At 41.6% G+C, this 19,223-nt stretch overlaps 1 protein-coding gene across 2 annotated transcripts in view; it reads left to right on the plus strand.

Moving 5' to 3' along the window:
• The window catches only part of foxn2a (forkhead box N2a), a 21,654-nt gene extending 2,465 nt beyond the window's left edge, over positions 1–19,189 (plus strand). Inside the window, exons 2-6 of one of the 2 annotated variants that reach the window (XM_015944472.3) lie at positions 11,048–11,622; positions 12,959–13,083; positions 13,240–13,289; positions 13,896–13,964; positions 15,766–19,189. In XM_015944472.3, the coding sequence (XP_015799958.1) occupies positions 11,062–11,622; positions 12,959–13,083; positions 13,240–13,289; positions 13,896–13,964; positions 15,766–16,190 (1,230 nt within the window). In that variant the 5' untranslated portion in view covers positions 11,048–11,061 and the 3' untranslated portion in view covers positions 16,191–19,189. The remainder of the gene's footprint in view (positions 1–11,047; positions 11,623–12,958; positions 13,084–13,239; positions 13,290–13,895; positions 13,965–15,765) is intronic. The other variant, XM_070542378.1, reaches the window with a different exon arrangement.
• Positions 19,190–19,223: the final 34 nt, after the last annotated feature.

Genomic DNA, 19,223 nt, shown 5'->3' on the forward strand with positions numbered 1-19,223 from the left:
GGGTCAAAGAAAGACAAAAAAGGGAGCAGATGTCAGTGTCCCATTATTTTATTGCCCAAACTTTCATAGTCATATTTTAGGCAGAAGCATCTGTTGTGTTTAGCGTTTGTTTGTAGCACTAGCATGTGTCCACTCGTGAACATGTATCAATGTACAGTAACGTCTGAGGGAAAAATGTGTTAGCCTCCCAGAATAGCCAGGGGTGTCTGAACTTCTCTGACATTCAGTGCTATAAATAAGACCTGCCGTCATCCCGTATAATGATAATTGTGAATTTGATTAAATTACAACAAGCATGTAAAGTCTTTAATTTCAATTGTCCACAGAAGCTACCATATGAAAAAAATACTCAAGTCTTTGAGGTACCTTTCTATTGCACCAATTTGTGAAATAGATGTGTAGCTCAGCTTTTGTAAATGTTTAGGTGTTTTCTAATGAGCCTGCTCTCAGTGTGATGTGTAGGAACCTGAAACAGGAGGAACTAAGTAGGGATGTCCCGATACAACTTTTTCACTTCCGATACAATACCGATATTGCAGCCTTCAGTATTGACCGATACCGATATCGATCTGATATGATTTCAGCACAAATCATACATACTTTTACCATCACAGGAATGTATGAAAGGCTTGATGAAGTGATATTACTCAATTGGAGAACAAGAGCCAATAACAGTAAGTAAGGGGAAAAAAACAAATGTTTCTTAACCATTGGTTGCAAATATGTGAACCTTAATGGACTGCTTATATCTGAGATTTCTGATGCCGTCTGATATAATCCAATACTCTGTTTTTGGGCCGATATCGATATCGGAACGGGACATCCCTAGAACTAAGTGTAAAAAAAGTTTTGCAGGTGATTCTGTAACTTGAAACTAAAATTTACAATTGGTCAGTGGGAAAAATCATTTTGTCTTCACAATAAAATAATTATATTCATTATACAGTATTGACAGCTGTACTTACTAAGTTATCACACAAACAAATAACGAAGCTTCATGTGAATAAACAAATCCTAAACTCTTTCTTTTCATTCACAACCTTGTTATATTTTGGATTAAAAAATTCCAATAATCCAACGGCGCACCGTTGAGCCACAAACTATCCATTGTTTAATCTGCTGTTGCTGTGTTATCAGTCTTATCACAGAGTGTTGCTCTTTGACCTGGAGTCCCAAATCCACTGCAGTTGACATTGAATTCATCACAAAAGGCAGATCCATGTGGCAGAAACCTTTTAGGTTGATCCACATAACCCAAACCCGATTTCTCATGAGTTGGCTAAATGGAAGACTTTATTTGCCTGCTTTAATCTCCGCTAACCCTGTCATTAACACTTTTGCTGTGACTTTGATTGTCATCACTGTTGCCTTCATTACAATAATGCAAATTTCTAGTTTGCTGGACAAATGAAGTAGGCGGTTACTCTGAAGAAGCAGCTGTATTCCAAAGTTATGTTGCAGTGGTTTCAAATTTAAAAAGTTTAAGATCATAAAAGTTGACTTGGTTTTCAACTTTAGACTTTGTGAAGGATTTTAATCAGCTAAGTAAATCATGTAATAAATTATATCTTCATTTTATAGTATTATTCTTTTATGTAACTGGTTTCGTGGTAATTTGAGCTCAGTCTTGATTCAGTGAGGTTAGGCTCTGGCTTGTGACAGTGGCCTTTGTGAATCAAGAAGCTGAGGCGGTTCTGTAGTAGCTTGCTTGAGTAATCACCCATGCAGCCTCTGTGTGATTTCGAAGGAGGGATATCCCCAGGAGGATGTAGTGCGCTGCCGTTTTGGGTCTGTGACATTCTGCTAATCAAACATGGGTGGCAGCGCTGAAAACGAGCTGCAAATGTAGACGCCTCCAGAGTTGGTGTTTTTGTCTGCTGCCTCCCTCTTTGAGTTGCTGTAGATATGATTTTGTGTTTCTGTGCTGTGCGGATTATCATCCTGTCCATCCTTTGATGTTTTGAGTAAGTTTGTGAAACTAAAGTGCAGTTAAATAGCATTATTCTTTTCATAGCATACACTTTCCACTGTTTAGCACAGCTCTTGGTTATATTAGAATGTTTCTTTTTGACTATTGAAAAGTCTTGTTTACTTCTTAATTTTAAAAATGATCGGTTACTCTGAGAGAAAAGAAAAAGACAGGAAAACAATCAGGTCAGAAAGAGCCGGTCTCTTTTACAATACAGGGAAAATTAGTATTCATGGCTCCACCCACCTTGGTTTGCGAACGCAGAAAGCTGTATTGGTTTTGCCACCAGGAGAGAGCAGAGCTCGTAGTAGAAGCTAACTACTAGCAACTCCATCGCATAGCGGAACACGTTCTGGTTTGTGTTATTTGTGAAGAAAACACATCGACTTTGCAGTTTCTACCCTAGAAAGAAGAGCGAACGCAGGCAGCGGAAGAGTTGCGTTTCTGGTTAGTCAATTGGAGAAGATCATCACTGTTAATGATTACAGCTTGTAATCCTGTTGTTTTTCTGCCCCCTACTCCTCTGACAAACTCCTTGAAACAGGAATGCTAGAGAATTCTATCTACAGGAAACGACTCACAAGACTCACTTTAAACCCCTGTGTGGTGTTTATTTAGATTTTTCTCACATGCATTGTTTTTAATTCTTGTTGTGTCACCCCTCAGTCTCATCCACTTCCATCCCTTCATCAGTGGTCATCGCTACCTCCTGTTTTCATCTCCCTCCTTCCTTCTTTGTCCTGATGCCCAACTGCTCCTGGGCCTTTCTCATTTCTGATGGGATGAGACCAAGACGCAGCCTGTTAGGGTCCGCCTCACTGACACGACCGTTTACTTGATTGGGAGAAAGGAAGAGGGAAAGACGTTAGTGTCCTGTGTTACAATAGGTCTTTGTCTCATTGGCGTTGGCTCAATTAGCTTGTTGGATTTGCATTAATGATTACAATTTAACAACAAAACAAACTTATCAGCTTTTGTCTAAAATGATCCAGATCATCTAAAGTATGTGGTGCCTAGTTGATATTTTACTGTTAGTTTTATTGGTGAACATAATGTATGGACTGCTGAATTGGTTGTTTTGGCTAAAATTAAGGAAAAGCATAAAACCAACGGGCTCTTTTATTTTATGACAAATTGCTTGATTGTGACGTTTAAAAGCACTAAGAAGAAATGGCAAATGAAACACAAGGTCAGCTGTAAAAGAGGCAGTGCATTTGTCTTACCATGAATATCCTGTATGTTGTTTTTTTGTAGGAAGTAAAATAGTTTACAAAACCCAAATCATGTTTTTGTTAGATTTGTTCTGTAATACATTTGTTGGTGAAGGTTCTCAGTCTTTGAGGGATGTATTTCCCAAGTTTTTTAGCTTCTAACCCACAAAATTATAACGACAAACACTTTTTGCCGGTTGAAGTATAGAGACACTTTAAAAAGCCAACAAGGGCTTGGCAAAAACACAAATATCTTCAACTTTTACATTTTTTAATAATACAAGAAATCTTGGTTTTATTTGATTTTTTGTAGATAATTTCAAGACTCCAAACGCAGTAGAGGTAGCCCGATATATTGGCCGGCCGATATTTGTTCTAAGTAAAACTGATTTTAAAATCAGGCACATCTTTGGCTAGCCCGGTGCTGTTGTAGAAATTAATTTAAATGTATTTTTACGTTCACTAAAAACATCTGCATAAAAATTCAAAATTAACTTTATTTAGGTGTCTAACTTTTACATTGAGCAGTGCAAAAACTGATTCAGCTTCAATAATTTTGTGCATCAACTATTATTAAATCATTCACTGCCAGTCATTTCCTGATCAGAAAAGCCCTTCACTGCCAGCGTTTTTCAGCGTTTTTACAGTTTTTTTTAAGAGTCACAGAACATTGCACTCTATGATGATGCCAACACCAAAACTACCAAAACAACGAAGAGACTCACCTCTTACATCAGGAAGAATCCGCGCGTTTCGAGAGTTATCCGTTGCTTTCATAATCTGTTGTCGAATTGCGATCAGCAGAAGCTTTTCCGGTTCACGCCCCAATTTTTTTTACAGCAGCGGCCCAAAATGATCTCCTAACACATGGATTTTCTGCTTCCTGATCACGTGACATGTGACGTACGTGGATGAAGATCGGCTTTAGAGCTGGGGTGTTTGTTCTCACGGTGCGGGGGCTCGTTCCGACACTCACACAGTAAAAAAAAAATGCAAATGACGACTTTGGGAAACGTCTGGATATACTGTAGTTCATGAAAATCGGTCCATAAAAATTGGCAGCACATATCGGTCATCGGCCGGCCATGTCTCCTACATACCGGCATTGGTATTGGCAATAGAAAAACCAGTATTGGTTTAAAACGCTGTGTTTTACGACCCACAGTGGGGCCCTGACCTCAACTTTGAGAACCACTCATCCAGGTCATTGTAATCCTGGTTGTTTCAATCAGAGGAAACTGGACTTTTTCTTTATTCTTCTCATCCAGAGAGCTCTCTGGTTTTGTGATCCACTTTTACTGGCTTGTTATTTTTTGGTGTGCATGGCAGGGTCTTTGAGAGAACTCTTACGGTTTTAAACAAGACCAAATAGAAAAATGTTCGTCTAGATTTTAAACAAACTTTCTATTCAGTTAGAAAGGCTTGTTTTACTGCCTTTTTCTCAGTTTTTAACACAAAAATTTGTTCTGATAAACAAAGAAAATGTTCATTTACAGAAAATTCCTGTTTTTTTATGAAACTGTTGGAAATCAAACCCTTTGGTCGAAGGTTTTTGACGTCTGTTTACAGGAATCTGAGGCTCTTGTGCGTGTTGATTGGTGGTGAGTGTTGGTACACTAAGCTAAGGACACATGACCAAAGAGATAAGGTTTCACCACTGGTCGGGGTGTACTTTGGAAGGCCTCACCTCTGTTTACAGTTATAACATAGTTTGGTATCTTTGGGATTGAGGTTGCTGCGTGGAGTTCATGTCGCAGACAAACTGAATTGTTATCCATTTTTTATTGTTTCTCTGAGTGATTACGCATTTGGTTCAGCCTGTGCTCTTCTCTGCTGCTCTGCATGTTGGGTAGATTTAAAGGTTTGCTAAAGAATATACAGATGCTTCGATGACACGTAGACACTGGCCTCTTTCTGCTCGACTCCTCTGTTTTAGTGTAATTAAGGCCCAAGCATCTTTGTGTGAAATTGTTTTCTGAAAATGAACTTCCTCAACAGGCAGGAGGTGTTTCCTTCCCTCCCAGGCCCCTGTTTGAAACTGCGAGGTGAATACTGAGCACTTCGGAAACATGACTGGAGGAAAAACAACTGCTCCTTTGTATGGGCTGAGTGTGGGCCCAGTTGTAATGCTTTTTGAGAGCATTTTCTTTTGCCTTCACCTCAGGCACCAGTTAAAGAGTTTACATTTAACCAGTAGTTTTCTCTAAAAATGTGTCATCCACAACTCTTGACAGCATCAGGAGTATCCCCCCGCTTTAGTGGTAACTTTTATTTTTTGTGACATATTTTGACCCTCTCTGGATCAGCCTCTCCTGCTACCCTACTCTACCTCCATTTGTTTTGGTAACAGTTTTTTAGCTCCAACCGGACTGGGTAGTTACCAAAATATCAGTTAGGGTTTCAAATAACAGCCGCCACCGCAAGGCTTTGCGACACACCTTTGTGTAACTGGTTTGTGTCTTCTTGTGAAGAGGGTGTGGTGTGATCCCATGAACACACAGCATACGCTTCATAATATCTGGAATTTTTTATGTTGACTTTCTCTGTTGTGTATAGGGAAAAAAGATGCATTGTAAGTTGTTTGCTGAAGTGAAGCTTTGCTATTTGGCGCCTGGATTAATGGCTACAAAATGTGCCTTAATGCTACCTAGGAGTGCTGTGACATCCAGGTTGGAAGCTGCCTCTCCCACCACTCTTTGTCAGACAGGTTTGTGGAGAACGACGGCAGACTGCTGGCCTCAGCAGTTTCCGCCTGTATTGATCTCCCCACTTTAGCTCCCTCTTCATGCGCAGACATGAGCACAATTGCTTCCCTTACGGCATCGGCTGTCGTGGCAACGGAGTCCTGATCATGAGATTCTGTCCCAGGAAAACATCTCAAAGCAGTGTCTCTTCGTTTTAAAGCTCCCGTACATTCACTTACACGTATTAGACTCATCAGCTGCTTGATGTGCCACTTACAGCCATCTCCATATGTTTTTTTTTTTTTGTGTGTATTTTTGAATAGACTAAGTGCTTAACGGGATAAAAGAGCAGTTGAAGGGGGGCAGAGCTGTGCCATGGCACCTGCTGTAAGCCTGCCTGTTTGCACATGAATATGATGAGACTGGCGGAGCATGGGGCTTTTTTAACTTGCAGATGAGCCATCAGGTCAGTGCCATTACAGCTTGGGTGTATTTTCAAGGATGAGCAGCAGTCAACAGGCCAGGCTGCCCTATTAGCTCCCTCTGCTCTTTCTAGTCTACTCACTGGTGTCCTATTATTCACTGCAGCTCCAGCCGCCTCTCTTTGATCATGTTCACTTTTTTTAAAGAGCAGGGATAACTGTGATCATTGCAAAAGTAGTGGTAATGACCAGCTGCAGTCCTGGTTAAATGCTTCCTGTGTTTGGATGCAAGTCATCTTTTTCATCGGTCCTCTGTTGATGTCCAAGTGAAAGCCTTTTAGAGGAGTTCGTCAAAGAGGATAAGCTCTCTCTGATACCCAAAGGGTCAAGTTTGGTGAAAGAAAAGGGACTGAGGCACAAGTCTTCAGTTCTTTTAGGCGGATAACTTTGTCATTCAGTTGTTTTTATTGCATATTCAGTCCATAAAACTAAAGCAGGTTAACAAGCAGTTATCCACAGCCTGTTAAAGAATGAACATTGACCAAGAGGAGGAGGCTGCACCTTTTCATCATATGGCTGGATGCGGTCACATCTGCATTTAGTCACACTTGTGGTTAACTGTAATTGTTTGGCATCAGAGCACCTTAGTATTGGCTTTCAAACCCATTTAAAGTCATAAAAAATATCCCTGCTACAGTAGAACTGAAGTGTGTGGAACGTTCTGGATCTCTTGCGTGTTAATCAGCTTATTTAATCTTATACATTGTTCTTTACAAACACGTGTTGTTTGCATAATACAGAATAAGGCTTGACGGCCTGAGGTGGGATTTGGACCAACTCTGTCAAGGCCTCAGTATCCTCAATGGAAAACAAGTTTAAACACATTTTGTCGACATCTGAATGAAGAAAATTTGAGGTAAATTTTTTTATTAAAGTGACTGTGTGTATTTTCCCTGGTGATAAGGGACAGTATATAGCTGAATCATTGCAAGCAAGCTGTGTTTTTGTGTTTGAATAAGACTTTACCAACGGATGGCCATTAGGGCCAAAAATCCCTGGGAGTGCAACCTCCAGCAAAATGGCAAGCACCGGCTACGAGCGAAGAGGTGAATGCGTAAAACAACAATGTTTATGAATGGCCAACGTTTTTAACCATCTGTTACAAATCAGTAGATGCATTTTGTCCTCACGGGCTCCCATAGAAAGAAACATGGTATCTAATATATACTCCCGTGTATTTTAGACCTGATTTTCATGGTTATAGCTTACAAAGCCGCCAATAGTTTTCAACAACTGGGCATCATTTAATTCATTTTAAACAACATTTGGATGGATATTTTCAGAGATTTACAGTAAAAACTACACATTGTTTTTATGTTAGTGATGTCAGAGTTTGTTTTTGTAGACCAGACACTTTCTAAAGAAACGTGCCAATTGTTCTACAAGCTGATCATCAGGAGCCTCTTAAGTTGTCTTCCAATATGGCTGCCTTAAAGAAGAATGTTTTTCCTTTTCAATGTATACTCCTTAGATCGCTTTAGCCAAAGCAAAATGGGCCTTCAGAAGGAAAAAAGTGCCCCTTCCTCTTTAGGATTCAATCGAAAGATGACTACTTCTCCCAAGGGTTCGTAATGACACAGTCAAGTCATTCTAAATAACATCTACAGTTGTTTTTAGAAGCATAAATGATATTTTATCACGAAACTGTACCCGCTTTGATCTCCTTATTGTTTGTAAATTAAATCAGAACAAGAAACTGTCATGTCAGAGGATATCTGTGTTTCTATGGCCCAGGCAGAGACACAAACGGGCAGTCCTCATGCTGCCTGACATATCTGATTGCTCTACTTTCCTGAGAGCTGTGATTCATCCTAGACTGGAAAACTTACACAACCTACCTCCCTGCCACTTGTTCTATGTGCTTTTTCTTTTGTTCTTTTGGGCACATTTTCATTTTTTTTCCTGTTTAGCTCCGTCCTTTCTTGAATTAATCTTACCTCCCACCTATTATTATCTCTTCTTTTGTTCGTGCTGCTGCGTTTGCATTTGGTCAGGCCGATTCATTAGCATATCTCCTTTTTTGCCGGCGATCACAAATGCAGAAGTAGATGCAGTTTAGCAGAACAATCTGGAAGTGCACAAACGATAGAGAACTGACCGATAGAATGAAGGTAAAACACAGAGTTGTTGGTTTCATCACAAATACTGGAAGTTTGCTTTTAAGGCTGAAGAAACTGTCGTCCTTACTTTAAATTTGAGTCTTAATCTAAATTGAATCACTCTGCTGTACGTTTATCCCCTCAGTGAGAGCTGAAGGGTTGTTCTATAAATGTGCAAATGCCCCCCCCCCCCCCCCCCCCCCCCCCGGGAATGGCTTTTACAGACTGATTTGTGTGCTCGTACACTCCCTCTCCTGTCACAGCCGCTGTGCAAACACTCGAGTTTGACCCAATTCTTATCCTATCACAGAGATGAGAAGACATGCCCAATCCGGCACACAGGGCGTCTTCCACCTCTCCAACTTCAGTCCAGCCCCAAAGCGTCCACCTCAGAGCCTGAACATCTGGAGTTGAGCCACAGGTGCTGCATGAGAGGGTCGTAACGGGGTAGAGGGTCGACGATATTCAGCGGTCATCTGTCACACAGTCAGTTAGCGTGGATTACTGATCTTTCTGACTCTTTTGTTTGTGGGATTTCTGCTCAAATTGAAGCGGATGGCATGGTTGTCATGGTGACACCCAGGACATAAAGCTTGTTATGAGCTGAAACAAAGACTGAGCTCTTTATGCTCCTGGCTTCACTAAGCAGTTTGCAAAACATTTAGCTTATATTTTAGGATTTTATAAGTTTATAAGTTCTTGAATCAATAGAATCTATTTATGTATGTAGGTCTGTTTGGTCTCTGTTGGTATTTCACTTAAAATTCTTCACAGCTTGTGCAAGAAAACAAGTGCCATTGTCTAAATAAGAGCCCTTGTCTGGAATTTGATAATAAGTCACTGCTGACATTGAATTTCCTTGCGCTGGTAAATGGCTGCTATCGCTCGGATTTACAGCCTCTTTCTGCTACTTCATCTAGCATGCAGCTAATTGGGGCTTGATCCTTGCTGAATGTGGAGGAGTTTTTTAAGAGCTCTAAGATGCAGGCCTTCCACTCATCTGCGCTGGCTGGACGGTCTCATGCTCATTTGCACATAGCAAGCAGCTGGATGAGGTGGGTTTGCGGAGTGGAACCTTAAGTCAGTTCAGATGATTGAGAGAATGCCCTTGATGGTCCTTTGTTGAAGTCAAGAGGAGAGAGAGCTGAGTGTGTTTCTGTACTCCCTAGGCGTGATGGAGAGGAACGGTAAGAGGGCCGGGAATCGTGGGAGACCGTTACAGTTGTTTTGCCTAAAAAACTTGGAAAAACAAGGTGAATGCTTTGAAGCAGGCATCGTTCTTAAGTATCTTATCGGTTGGTTCATCAAGGATGTTATGTCCTAAAGAGCAGGTTCACTTAAGAAACCATTTTTTATTTATAATTTTTCACAATGATCGGTCACTGAGTTTAACATTGCTTCTACCCATATTTCCTGCATTAGCTTCTGATAGAAAATAAATGGAAAAATGCTCAATTCAGAAAAGTCTGACAGACCTACGTCACACTGTCATTTAGCATTCATGGTCTCACCCACCTTGACTCTCAACAGGGAAGGCTGTTGGCGTCCAGGAGAGAACAGAACGCATCTCCGCTAGTAGGAGCTAGCCATTAGCATCAGCAACTCCATTACACAACAGAATTCCTTCAAGCTTGTGCTATTGGTGGAGATAAAACATCAACGTTGCAGAGCAAACAGTCAGTGGTAGTCACGTTGCTGTTAGCCAATCAGAGGAGAGATGTTTGATTATCAGGAAATAAGACCCCAAATCCTGCCGTGCCCCAAACCACTGCAGATGTTTTAAAAATATGAGTAAAGTTGATATAACCGACATCCCCACTGTTTTTGGGGTGATGGTGGCAGAGGAGTTAAAAGTGACAATGTGTAGTTTTTACCATTAATTTCTAGAAATATCCATTGAAATGTTGTGAATGGATTAAAGGATACCCAGTTGTTGAAAAATGTTGGTAGTTGCATAACAAATAACCATAAAATTCGGGTCTAAAATACACGGAAGCGTGTTCAAGTCTCTGGGCGACGCCATATTGGATGCCATGTTTCCTTCTATGGAAGCCCGTGAGGACAGAATGCATTTACTTATTTGTAACAAATGGTTATAAAAGTTTCAACATTAATAAACGTTGTTCTTTTGCACATTTACCTCTTCACTCATTGCCAGTGATGAAAGGGAATCTGACGTTCTTGTTATGCTGGAGGATGCACTCCCAAGGATTTTTGCCCTGTTGGTAAGGTCTTAAGTGATTTGATTTAATTTGCGAATATTTTCTCAATGGGCTTTTCTCATATTTTTTCAACTAACACAACTTTTTTAAGGTGCTCTCGATTCACATGGCTTTCCCAGATCTCACGACCAGTCAAATTGCAGCCTTTGTGATTAGAAAATCTCATTTTGTCACATTGCAACATATTTGCAAATGCAAATCATTCAGCCTTAGCCCCAGGGCGTGTGTGTGAATGGGCAAATGACTGATGTGTTGTAAAGCGCCTTGGGGGGCTCGTAGAACGCTGGAAGATACTGTAAAAATGTGGGCTTATTACCATTTACCAGAATGACTTCACACTCAAAGGTCAGATATTAACCTTTTCTTTCTTGTCTCCTCAGACCTCTTTGGTTTAATGGGTCCAATCACTGGGATGTCACCAGACAAGAAAACGGAAATTCCGGGTATGCTAGAAGAGCGGACAGGACTCAAAGGCGTCTGCGGCGTGGGAACCCTGCCCGAGGCGGAGTGCGCATCCAGTCCTCTTGCAACAAGTGTGGATCGCGCCGGCGGAGGCACTGAAGACGAGGAGCTCACCAACCTTAACTGGCTCCATGAGAACCTTCTTCAGAACTTCGCTCTCGGTGGACCCGAAGCTCAGCCGAGTGGGAGTCCCCTATTTGACATAGAAGGAGATTATGGCTCAAACCAGGGCCCGTCGTCCTCCTCATCTTCTCACAGCAGAGGCAGGGAGCGGGACTCGTTGAAGTCTAAGCCTCCTTTCTCCTTTTCCCTTCTCATCTACATGGCCATCGAGCAGTCTCCCAGAAAGTCCTTGCCTGTTAAGGAAATCTACGGCTGGATTCTCGAGCACTTCCCTTACTTTTCCAACGCTCCCACCGGCTGGAAGAACTCAGTCCGTCACAACTTGTCTCTAAACAAATGCTTCCGCAAGGTCGACAGGAGTCTGGGAAAGGTGGGTTCGCCGAGCGTTTCTGCTCAGTTTGTGTAAAATGTGCACACTAAAATAACTGCAGAGTTCATAGGCAGCAATACAGATGCTCACCAAGGTTTGAAAAGCGGTGTGAAGCTTGAGTCGCGTGGCTGAGTCTGGGAGTTTGACACAGCTGCAGGGATCTCTGTGACTTTGCTGCCATGATAAGAGTGGAATCCAGTCAAGGTTACAGAGACTCCTACAGAGGAAATGCAAACACAGCACATTGAGAGGGGCTGTTATCTCCTGTGGCTCTTCAAGGTAGTGCAACAATTTAAACCAGAGGGATGGTTGGCCATCTAAATGTCAGGTTGCAAGAAAACAGACATTTAAAGTTCTATGAGAACGACGCAGATTGTTTGAGAGGCAAATGGAGATGCTGCAGGTGCTTGTGGCAAACAAAGAAGACAAGCGAATGGTGAAGTTTTGTTGTTTCAGCAGCTAATCTGAGCACACATTTAGCCCGTCCTCTCCCGTCAGTGCAGCGAAGTGCAGTTTGAGCCTGTGGTGCAGAGGCTTAACCTGACCAACACCTGATTTCTTCTCCCACCTCGAGAGAAGATAGCTGTTAGAGCTTAGCGCGGTGCGGTGCAGGCTGCTCAACATGCAGGTGCGCAGTGTGAGCCCTTCGTCTGCTCAGACACCAGCACCAGTTTCACATGACACTGGCTGGTGGTTTTCGTTGCCATGGAGACATTTCCTTCTTCCTGCATCAGGGCTGGCCGGTAATCTGAGTCAAGGTTATTCTCCTCCCTCTCTCTGTCTCTCCCTGTCCTCCCATGCCGAGTGAGAAAACGCCACCATCAGATAAAGCTGCACACACTCATTCATTGTTCGCACGGTGTCATCAGGCAATTGTTTCCTGTTTGTAGAGCCTTTTATAGAGTGGCTGGTTTGTTTCAGCAGTGTTTCAGCGTTTGGGATGAGTGGATGTTCATGAAAACGAGACCTGACCCGATTATCATTTCTTTCTGCGTCTTCCTTAAATATCCGACTCTAAAGGTTTAGCTGTTTAGTATTAAACTTGTTTTTTTTTTCATTGAAGTTATTTACAGTGAATCATTTTCACAGGTCAGCCAGAGTGACTTGAAACTTTAGAATTTTTTTATTTGATGACGTAGTACAGCCAAACACATTATTTCTGAAAATTAGCTCCTGTTTTGAACACACATTAAGAAGCATTGCGACCTAGCTTTCATGCTAGGAAATGATACCTGAGAATTTTTGTTATGCACTAAACGTGCTTGTCAGCTCAACTTGAGTTTGTTCCAGCAGTTTTTCCCAAACGGCCATCACCTCTGACTGTTTTCTCCTACAGGCCAATGGGAAAGGCTCACTCTGGTGTGTTGACCCCGAGTATCGTCCCAATCTAATCCAAGCCCTTAAGAAGCAGCACTTCCCAGCCGCACATGCCTTCTGCACACCCCCCGCCTCCCCGCCCAGGTAAAGTTTGTGCTGCAGGATCTGAATCAGCTTAAAAGGATACTAGATTTACTCTCTGAACACAAGGAGAAATTAAGAGGTGCTTATAAAAAAAAGAGGTTTAATGATTGAAAAATCATAAATAGGCCCTCTGTGTCTCTTTTTGTACTTTTGCAGTGCCTCCTCACCCCCTCGCCATCTCTTTCTTCAAGGCTGCTCCTTCAAAGGTGAGGCCAAAAACAATCATCATAGTTTGTGACGTTCTTAGTAAAAAAAAAAAAACAATCTGCATTGAGCGCAGTCCTTCTAGCGCGTGTGTTTGTGCACTATTTTGATTTAGTTGCTTTTGCCTCATTTCAAACATTCAGCATCATTTTGTCCTCAACCTTTGGTTTGATTTGTCGTCTTCAGCTCATCGATGCCTCATTCAGACCATAACATTCAGAGCTCGCAGTCAACGTCTCAGCTACCCCTCCCCCGTTTTTTTTTTTTTTTTTTTGCTTCTTGGATTTGTAACCTTGACGACAGGCAGAGTTTCTGCCGGTGCTCCGTGTCGAGCACTCCGTCTCACTGTGATCATTAATAATTTAGAGCTCCAAAAGTGAGCTACGAGGCTTTCAGACACTTTGTCAGGTCTAAAAGGATCAGATGCACTTTCACTATCAGTGGCTTCGTTCTTCTTTCGCCAGTTTGTTTTTGTTGGCCCGCTAGGGCGTTCAGTGATTGGGCCCCTTATCCAAGTCACTAAAAGAACCCAATCCTCGAACAAATGCCATGCTACCATTCTTTCATACCGTAGGATTGACCATCATGCATGTTCTCTCCTCTTCCAGAGTCTGATATTGATGCTGCCACTGCCATGATGCTCTTAAACTCTGCCCCCGGGCACCACGTTGACCGATGTAAGACAGCCCACAAGCAGCCATACTGTCACCTACCTCTTTCATTCCTCCCACTCATTGCTTATTTTTTATTTTCAATTAATGTGCTTTATGTGTCACGCGTGTGTTAAACAGAGTTCTGTCTTGGTTCTAGGGTTTAGGAGTCCTTCAGGTGCCTGATTGTAAATAACTCCTGTAGATATTTGCTTTAAAATGCATTAAAGCATCACTCGGCTGAGCATCTCTTTATCCTCTAGCTTAAAATGAGGAATTACTCCTTTAATATCATTTTAGAGAAATCTATGTGAAATAAATTCAAGTTTCAGATAGTATTACTACTGATTTTGTACCTTTTATACCTTCAGTTTTGCCCAAATTCAAATATTTCTTTAATCCTTTACCATCTAAACAGGAAACAATAAAGATTTTGTGACACTTTACAATAAGGGTCCCATTATAAATGTTTCTTAGTGCAATAATAAGTATTAATAAACAAAAGGATCCCCTTATTAACTTTCCCAAGATTGTTAACCAATAAGTGTCCTTAAGGTTAGGACAAAGACCCAGGGTGGCGTCTGCTTAGTAATGCATTTACAGTAATGCCTGTAGTTGTTAATACTTTATTAATAGTTTATTAATGCTTAATAATGCACTAAGATTAATAAAGAGACACTTATTGTTAAGTGTTGCCAAAGGTCTTTACTTTTTTTTTTTTTTTTACTAATTCAGAGCAATAAGAGTTATACTATAATGCAAGATAAGAACGAATCCCATTACGGAGAGACAATACGATATATTGCTTTACTAAAAGCCAGTCGATGTTTTTAATATATTTTTGATGTTTTAAAAAAATTTTAAGACTGCATTTAATTGGAAAACTTAGGCCAAACGCTTTCAAGAAACAACCTGTGTTATCGCGAAATCTCGTTGTTCCATCAAACCGCAGGCGATATCAACTGCTGCCACCTAGCTGTTGGAGTTTGAATTACATCACACTAAGTAAATACGGTGAATGTTTACACATACATTCTCATTAAAAATAGATACATTTCTTTTGATTATCAATCCAGTATCATAACAGAAAAAAATATTTTAGTGTGTCGATATCTTCTCATGTCCCTAGTAATAATAATAATAGAGTAATACTGTCTTTATCTTAATTCAAAATTCAAATATTTATATGATTATAAAAGCTTTTTATAAAGCTTGAAGCATGACTAAAAGGTCACTTGTTTTTTAGAACATTGAATGGTAAACGTTAACAGGCTGACCTTTAAGTGTGTCAGGAGTTAAGTGTTCGCCCCGCAATCAGAAGGTTGCAGGTTCGAGCCCCGCTCAGTCTGTCGCTGTCGTTGTGTCCTTGGGCAAGACACTTAACCCACATTGCCTGCTGGTGGTGGTCGGAGGGACTGGTGGCGCCAGTGCTCGGCAGCCTCGCCTCTGTCAATGCGCCCCAGGGCAGCTGTGGCTACATTGTAGTTCATCCCCACCAGTGTGTGAATGTGTGTGTGAATGGGTGAATGACTGGTTGTGTTGTAAAGCGCCTTGGGGGGTTCCAGGACTCTAGAAGGCGCTATATCAAATACAGGCCATTTACTTTACAGTTTTATTGTAATTTACAGTTTTTCTGTTCGTGTCGGTTCTATCTTCTCATGCATGTCGACTATTTCTAAAAGTAGGTTTTCTCTCTTGGGCCAAGATGAACCTTAGTTCTGCTTTATGTTTTTAACCGTAAACACTCAGCCTGCATGTGTAGGTGCCTCTGAGTTCTGCTTTTTATTTCTCACACGAGTCACGAATTCATGTCAATGTCTTTGTTCAGGTAACTCTGACGGCCCGCTTGACCTCTCTCGACCAGACTCTGTCCTGGTGAGTAGTGATCCAAAGCAGGACCACAACTACAGCAGCGCCGCCCTGCAGCGCTGCTCCTCCCGTTCCTCCTCCTCCTCTCTTTCCTCCCTGGACGAAGGTGGCTGCGATCGTAGACAGGCTTGCCGTGCCGGCAGCGAGGGTTTTCACAGCGACGAGGACTCCGACCTCTGGGACGAGAGGGGAGTTCAGCAGACTTCTCGACGTCCGCCCGCCATCAAGTGGCCCATAAGCAAGCGGGCACGGCGCGAGGTCAAACCGGAGCTGGACGAGGAGCTGAAGGAAGCCGCCGGCTCCTTGCTGCACCTTGCTGGTATACGTAGCTGTGCAGAGGGGTCCAAACGCACTGTCAAGAGCACAAAACTTAACAGGAAATGAAGTTCCCCAGGCCCCCATAAGACTTCGGACCCTGTGAACCCCTGACTTCTGACCCCTGATCGTGTGTCCCAGTGTGCCTCCTGCTCCTCACCTGATCGTTCTTTGGCCATTTTGAGCCTGTTTTCTTTTTTTTTTTTCTTTTTTTTTTTGGTTGGGAGTATCTCTGTCCAACAAACAAATGGCAATAGTATCGTTCACACAGGAGAACAAAGCCATATAGAGTAACTGGAGGGTGGGTGGGACTCCCAGGGGTGGGTGCTTGGGCTGTGGAGAATCAGCACACCTATCCAGAGCGATCCGCCTACTTTAGTCGGACAAGAAGATTTTGGAATCTTTGTTTCAGAGACAAAAAAAAAAAAGCTGAAGGTTTTTATAACTGAAAGCGTTTGCATGCTTCCTCCTTACACCTGTATCCTCTTCCAAGTGAATATTTATGGAGCAGATGAGTGCATGTTTGTAACAGACAGAATCTAACCTCCTGGTGTTATCACTTTCTCCTGAAAAAAGAAAGCAGCTACTTCAAAAGCAACGCTTTCTCTTGTAAAACATGCAATAATCAATCCACAACCTTAACTTTTTGACGTGTCTTCATGGTTGGCGTTCTTTAGAATCAGAGCCGAGCGTGCTAGGTGAACTTTACAATGAGGAAAGTGAACGGGGGTAGTATTATCCTCTTATGGTGCGATGAACTTATTACACAAGAGGAGCGGCTCCCAGTCGGGATCAGTAAGACGTAGAAATAGTATTATTCTGCCACTGCCAAATTTAGTTGCTCCGGAAGCGCTCGTCCCATTTCACGCTGTCCTCGCTCGTTCGCTGACCCTCATCCCATCAGTCCTACTTCACTCACCTGCGTGATGTTTGAGCTTTTATCATAGAGGCAAACCACAGGCACTCACATGTTTGGTGACAGCCTATGCAACACAAACATGTGCCCAGATGTTGGCTGTGTGTCTATAGGTAGTCCTCCATAGATTTATTATTTTTATTTTTTATTTTCGTATCATAGTGCATGCTGACTTTCATAATTCTGACATGATTCTGGTAAGAAAAAGTTTAAAAACCTGATTTCATTTAATTTTTTTTATTGATAATTCAGGCTCAAAGCTACGGAAACTCAGAGGTGCCACCCACGCAACAATAAAATTCAAGCAATTTCACGTAATAACATGATCACTTTATTGTTCGTGCTCTTACTACACATAAAACATCAACATATATACAGTAAAGTTATAGTGTGATATACACTAGTGTGCATTTTTTTTTGCATGGGTGGCAGCTTTACATTTCCGTATATTCCTGTCGTGTCGTTGGACTTCCTGGCTCTCTAATCGCTCTTGGTCTTCTTCAGTGCCCATCTGCTTAAACCACAGAACAGAATCAGATTTTATGATCAATATTTAGTTTTCAGCTGAGTAATAAGTCACCTAAACGAAGGCTAGCTCAACAGTCACATCTCCTCTAGAGGGGTACAGCCTCGACCCGTGCTGACATCCTCTCTGCGCGAGCTGAGAGTGTGTTCACTGTTGCTCTTCCCGTTGGAACAAAATAAGGAAGTACACATTCTCAAGCTGTAAAATGGAGTTGATAGCATGCAGCTCGCTGATAGGAAGTTGCGAGGCGCTAAAGTCGACGGCCACAGATGCCTGCACATCCACAGGATGCCGTTTAGCCTGGAAGCTCCTCAGAGTAGTCGTGTCACTGTCGCTGTAGCACGTGTGGGTCGGTGCCAAACGTTCTCTTGTGCCACTGATGCGAAACTTCGAAAGGGCCACAGCCACTATTATGTCCCTGCTGCCACCATGTAGTTTGAGTTCTGTGAAAAAAAAGAAAATGGGAGACGACTCCAGTCAGTGCAGATGAAACCAGACCTCTGGTCTTCATTGAGTTTGTTTTTTTGTCACTTTGCAATGTTAAGCTGCAGTTCCTGGAACTAGTACACACACTGGTCATGTTATCTGTGAACAAAAGAACAAATTAATGTTCATTAGTTATCGTTATTATTTATATTTTTAATTTATGGAATTTTTTTTTATCATGGATGCTAAATCAGACACTGGTCACGTGACAAAGAAGCTAAGCACATGTATTCTACTTCCTCTTTAAACTTGTGTTTTTGTCTCCTTACTTTGCAACTAGACTTTTTGAAAGTGAGTTGCAGTGAAAAAGGATTTTGCCAACAGTAAATGTCTTTTCCCCTCTCATTTTACCACTGACTGCCAATTTTTTATTTAGCTTTTATCTTATTACACTGGATAGAAAACATTAATAATGGGTCTTTTAACTTTGTTGCTGCCAAAAGTGGTGAACAGCGGGAGAAAAGAGCCCAGGCATTCCCCATATTGTGTCAAAGACCCTGGAAGCCAATTAAACTATTTTTTTGACATTTGTCTCGTATGTTGTTTATGTTTATGTCGTGACCTGAATAGTCAGGAGTTGATTACACATTAGACATTTACTGGCACGCATAGCTTGTAATGTTATGGGATTCTGGGTCAGACTGGTTCAGCCAGCCGTGCAGCTGCAGCCCAGAATCGGACCCGTGTTCGATTACGACGACAGCTGCAGCTTTTGTTTTTTATTTGGGTAAAATCAAAGATGTGAAGGTCTTAAAGTGACAAAGCTGATATGTGGACCAGATAAATGTTTCTGGATACCAGGATTCATACAACAATAACAACAAACTGCTTCATTGCTCAACAGTTGATGAATATGGATTATGTGATTTTTTATTTTTATTTTTAATTTTTTTGTTGTTGCAGATTATTTCTGGTTGCAATTAAATTTGTATTTATTTTTATTTTTTGCATTTGACAAAAGCTGCCAACCCAGTATCAGTTTTCCTGTTGTCCGCCCTGTCTGTTGGACTGACACACCTGTTTTGGTTTTCGTATGCTAACCTCTGTTGATAAAATGTTTATAAGATTTATTTTCGCCAAAGATATGCAATTGCATTATATATGGTATTACAAAATATTAATAAAATCCTGTTCTTGTTATTTGTGGGCATTTTTATTTTGTTTTAATTGCTTA

Source organism: Nothobranchius furzeri, chromosome 12, assembly GCF_043380555.1.
Source record: "Nothobranchius furzeri strain GRZ-AD chromosome 12, NfurGRZ-RIMD1, whole genome shotgun sequence".
Lineage (NCBI taxonomy): Eukaryota > Metazoa > Chordata > Actinopteri > Cyprinodontiformes > Nothobranchiidae > Nothobranchius > Nothobranchius furzeri.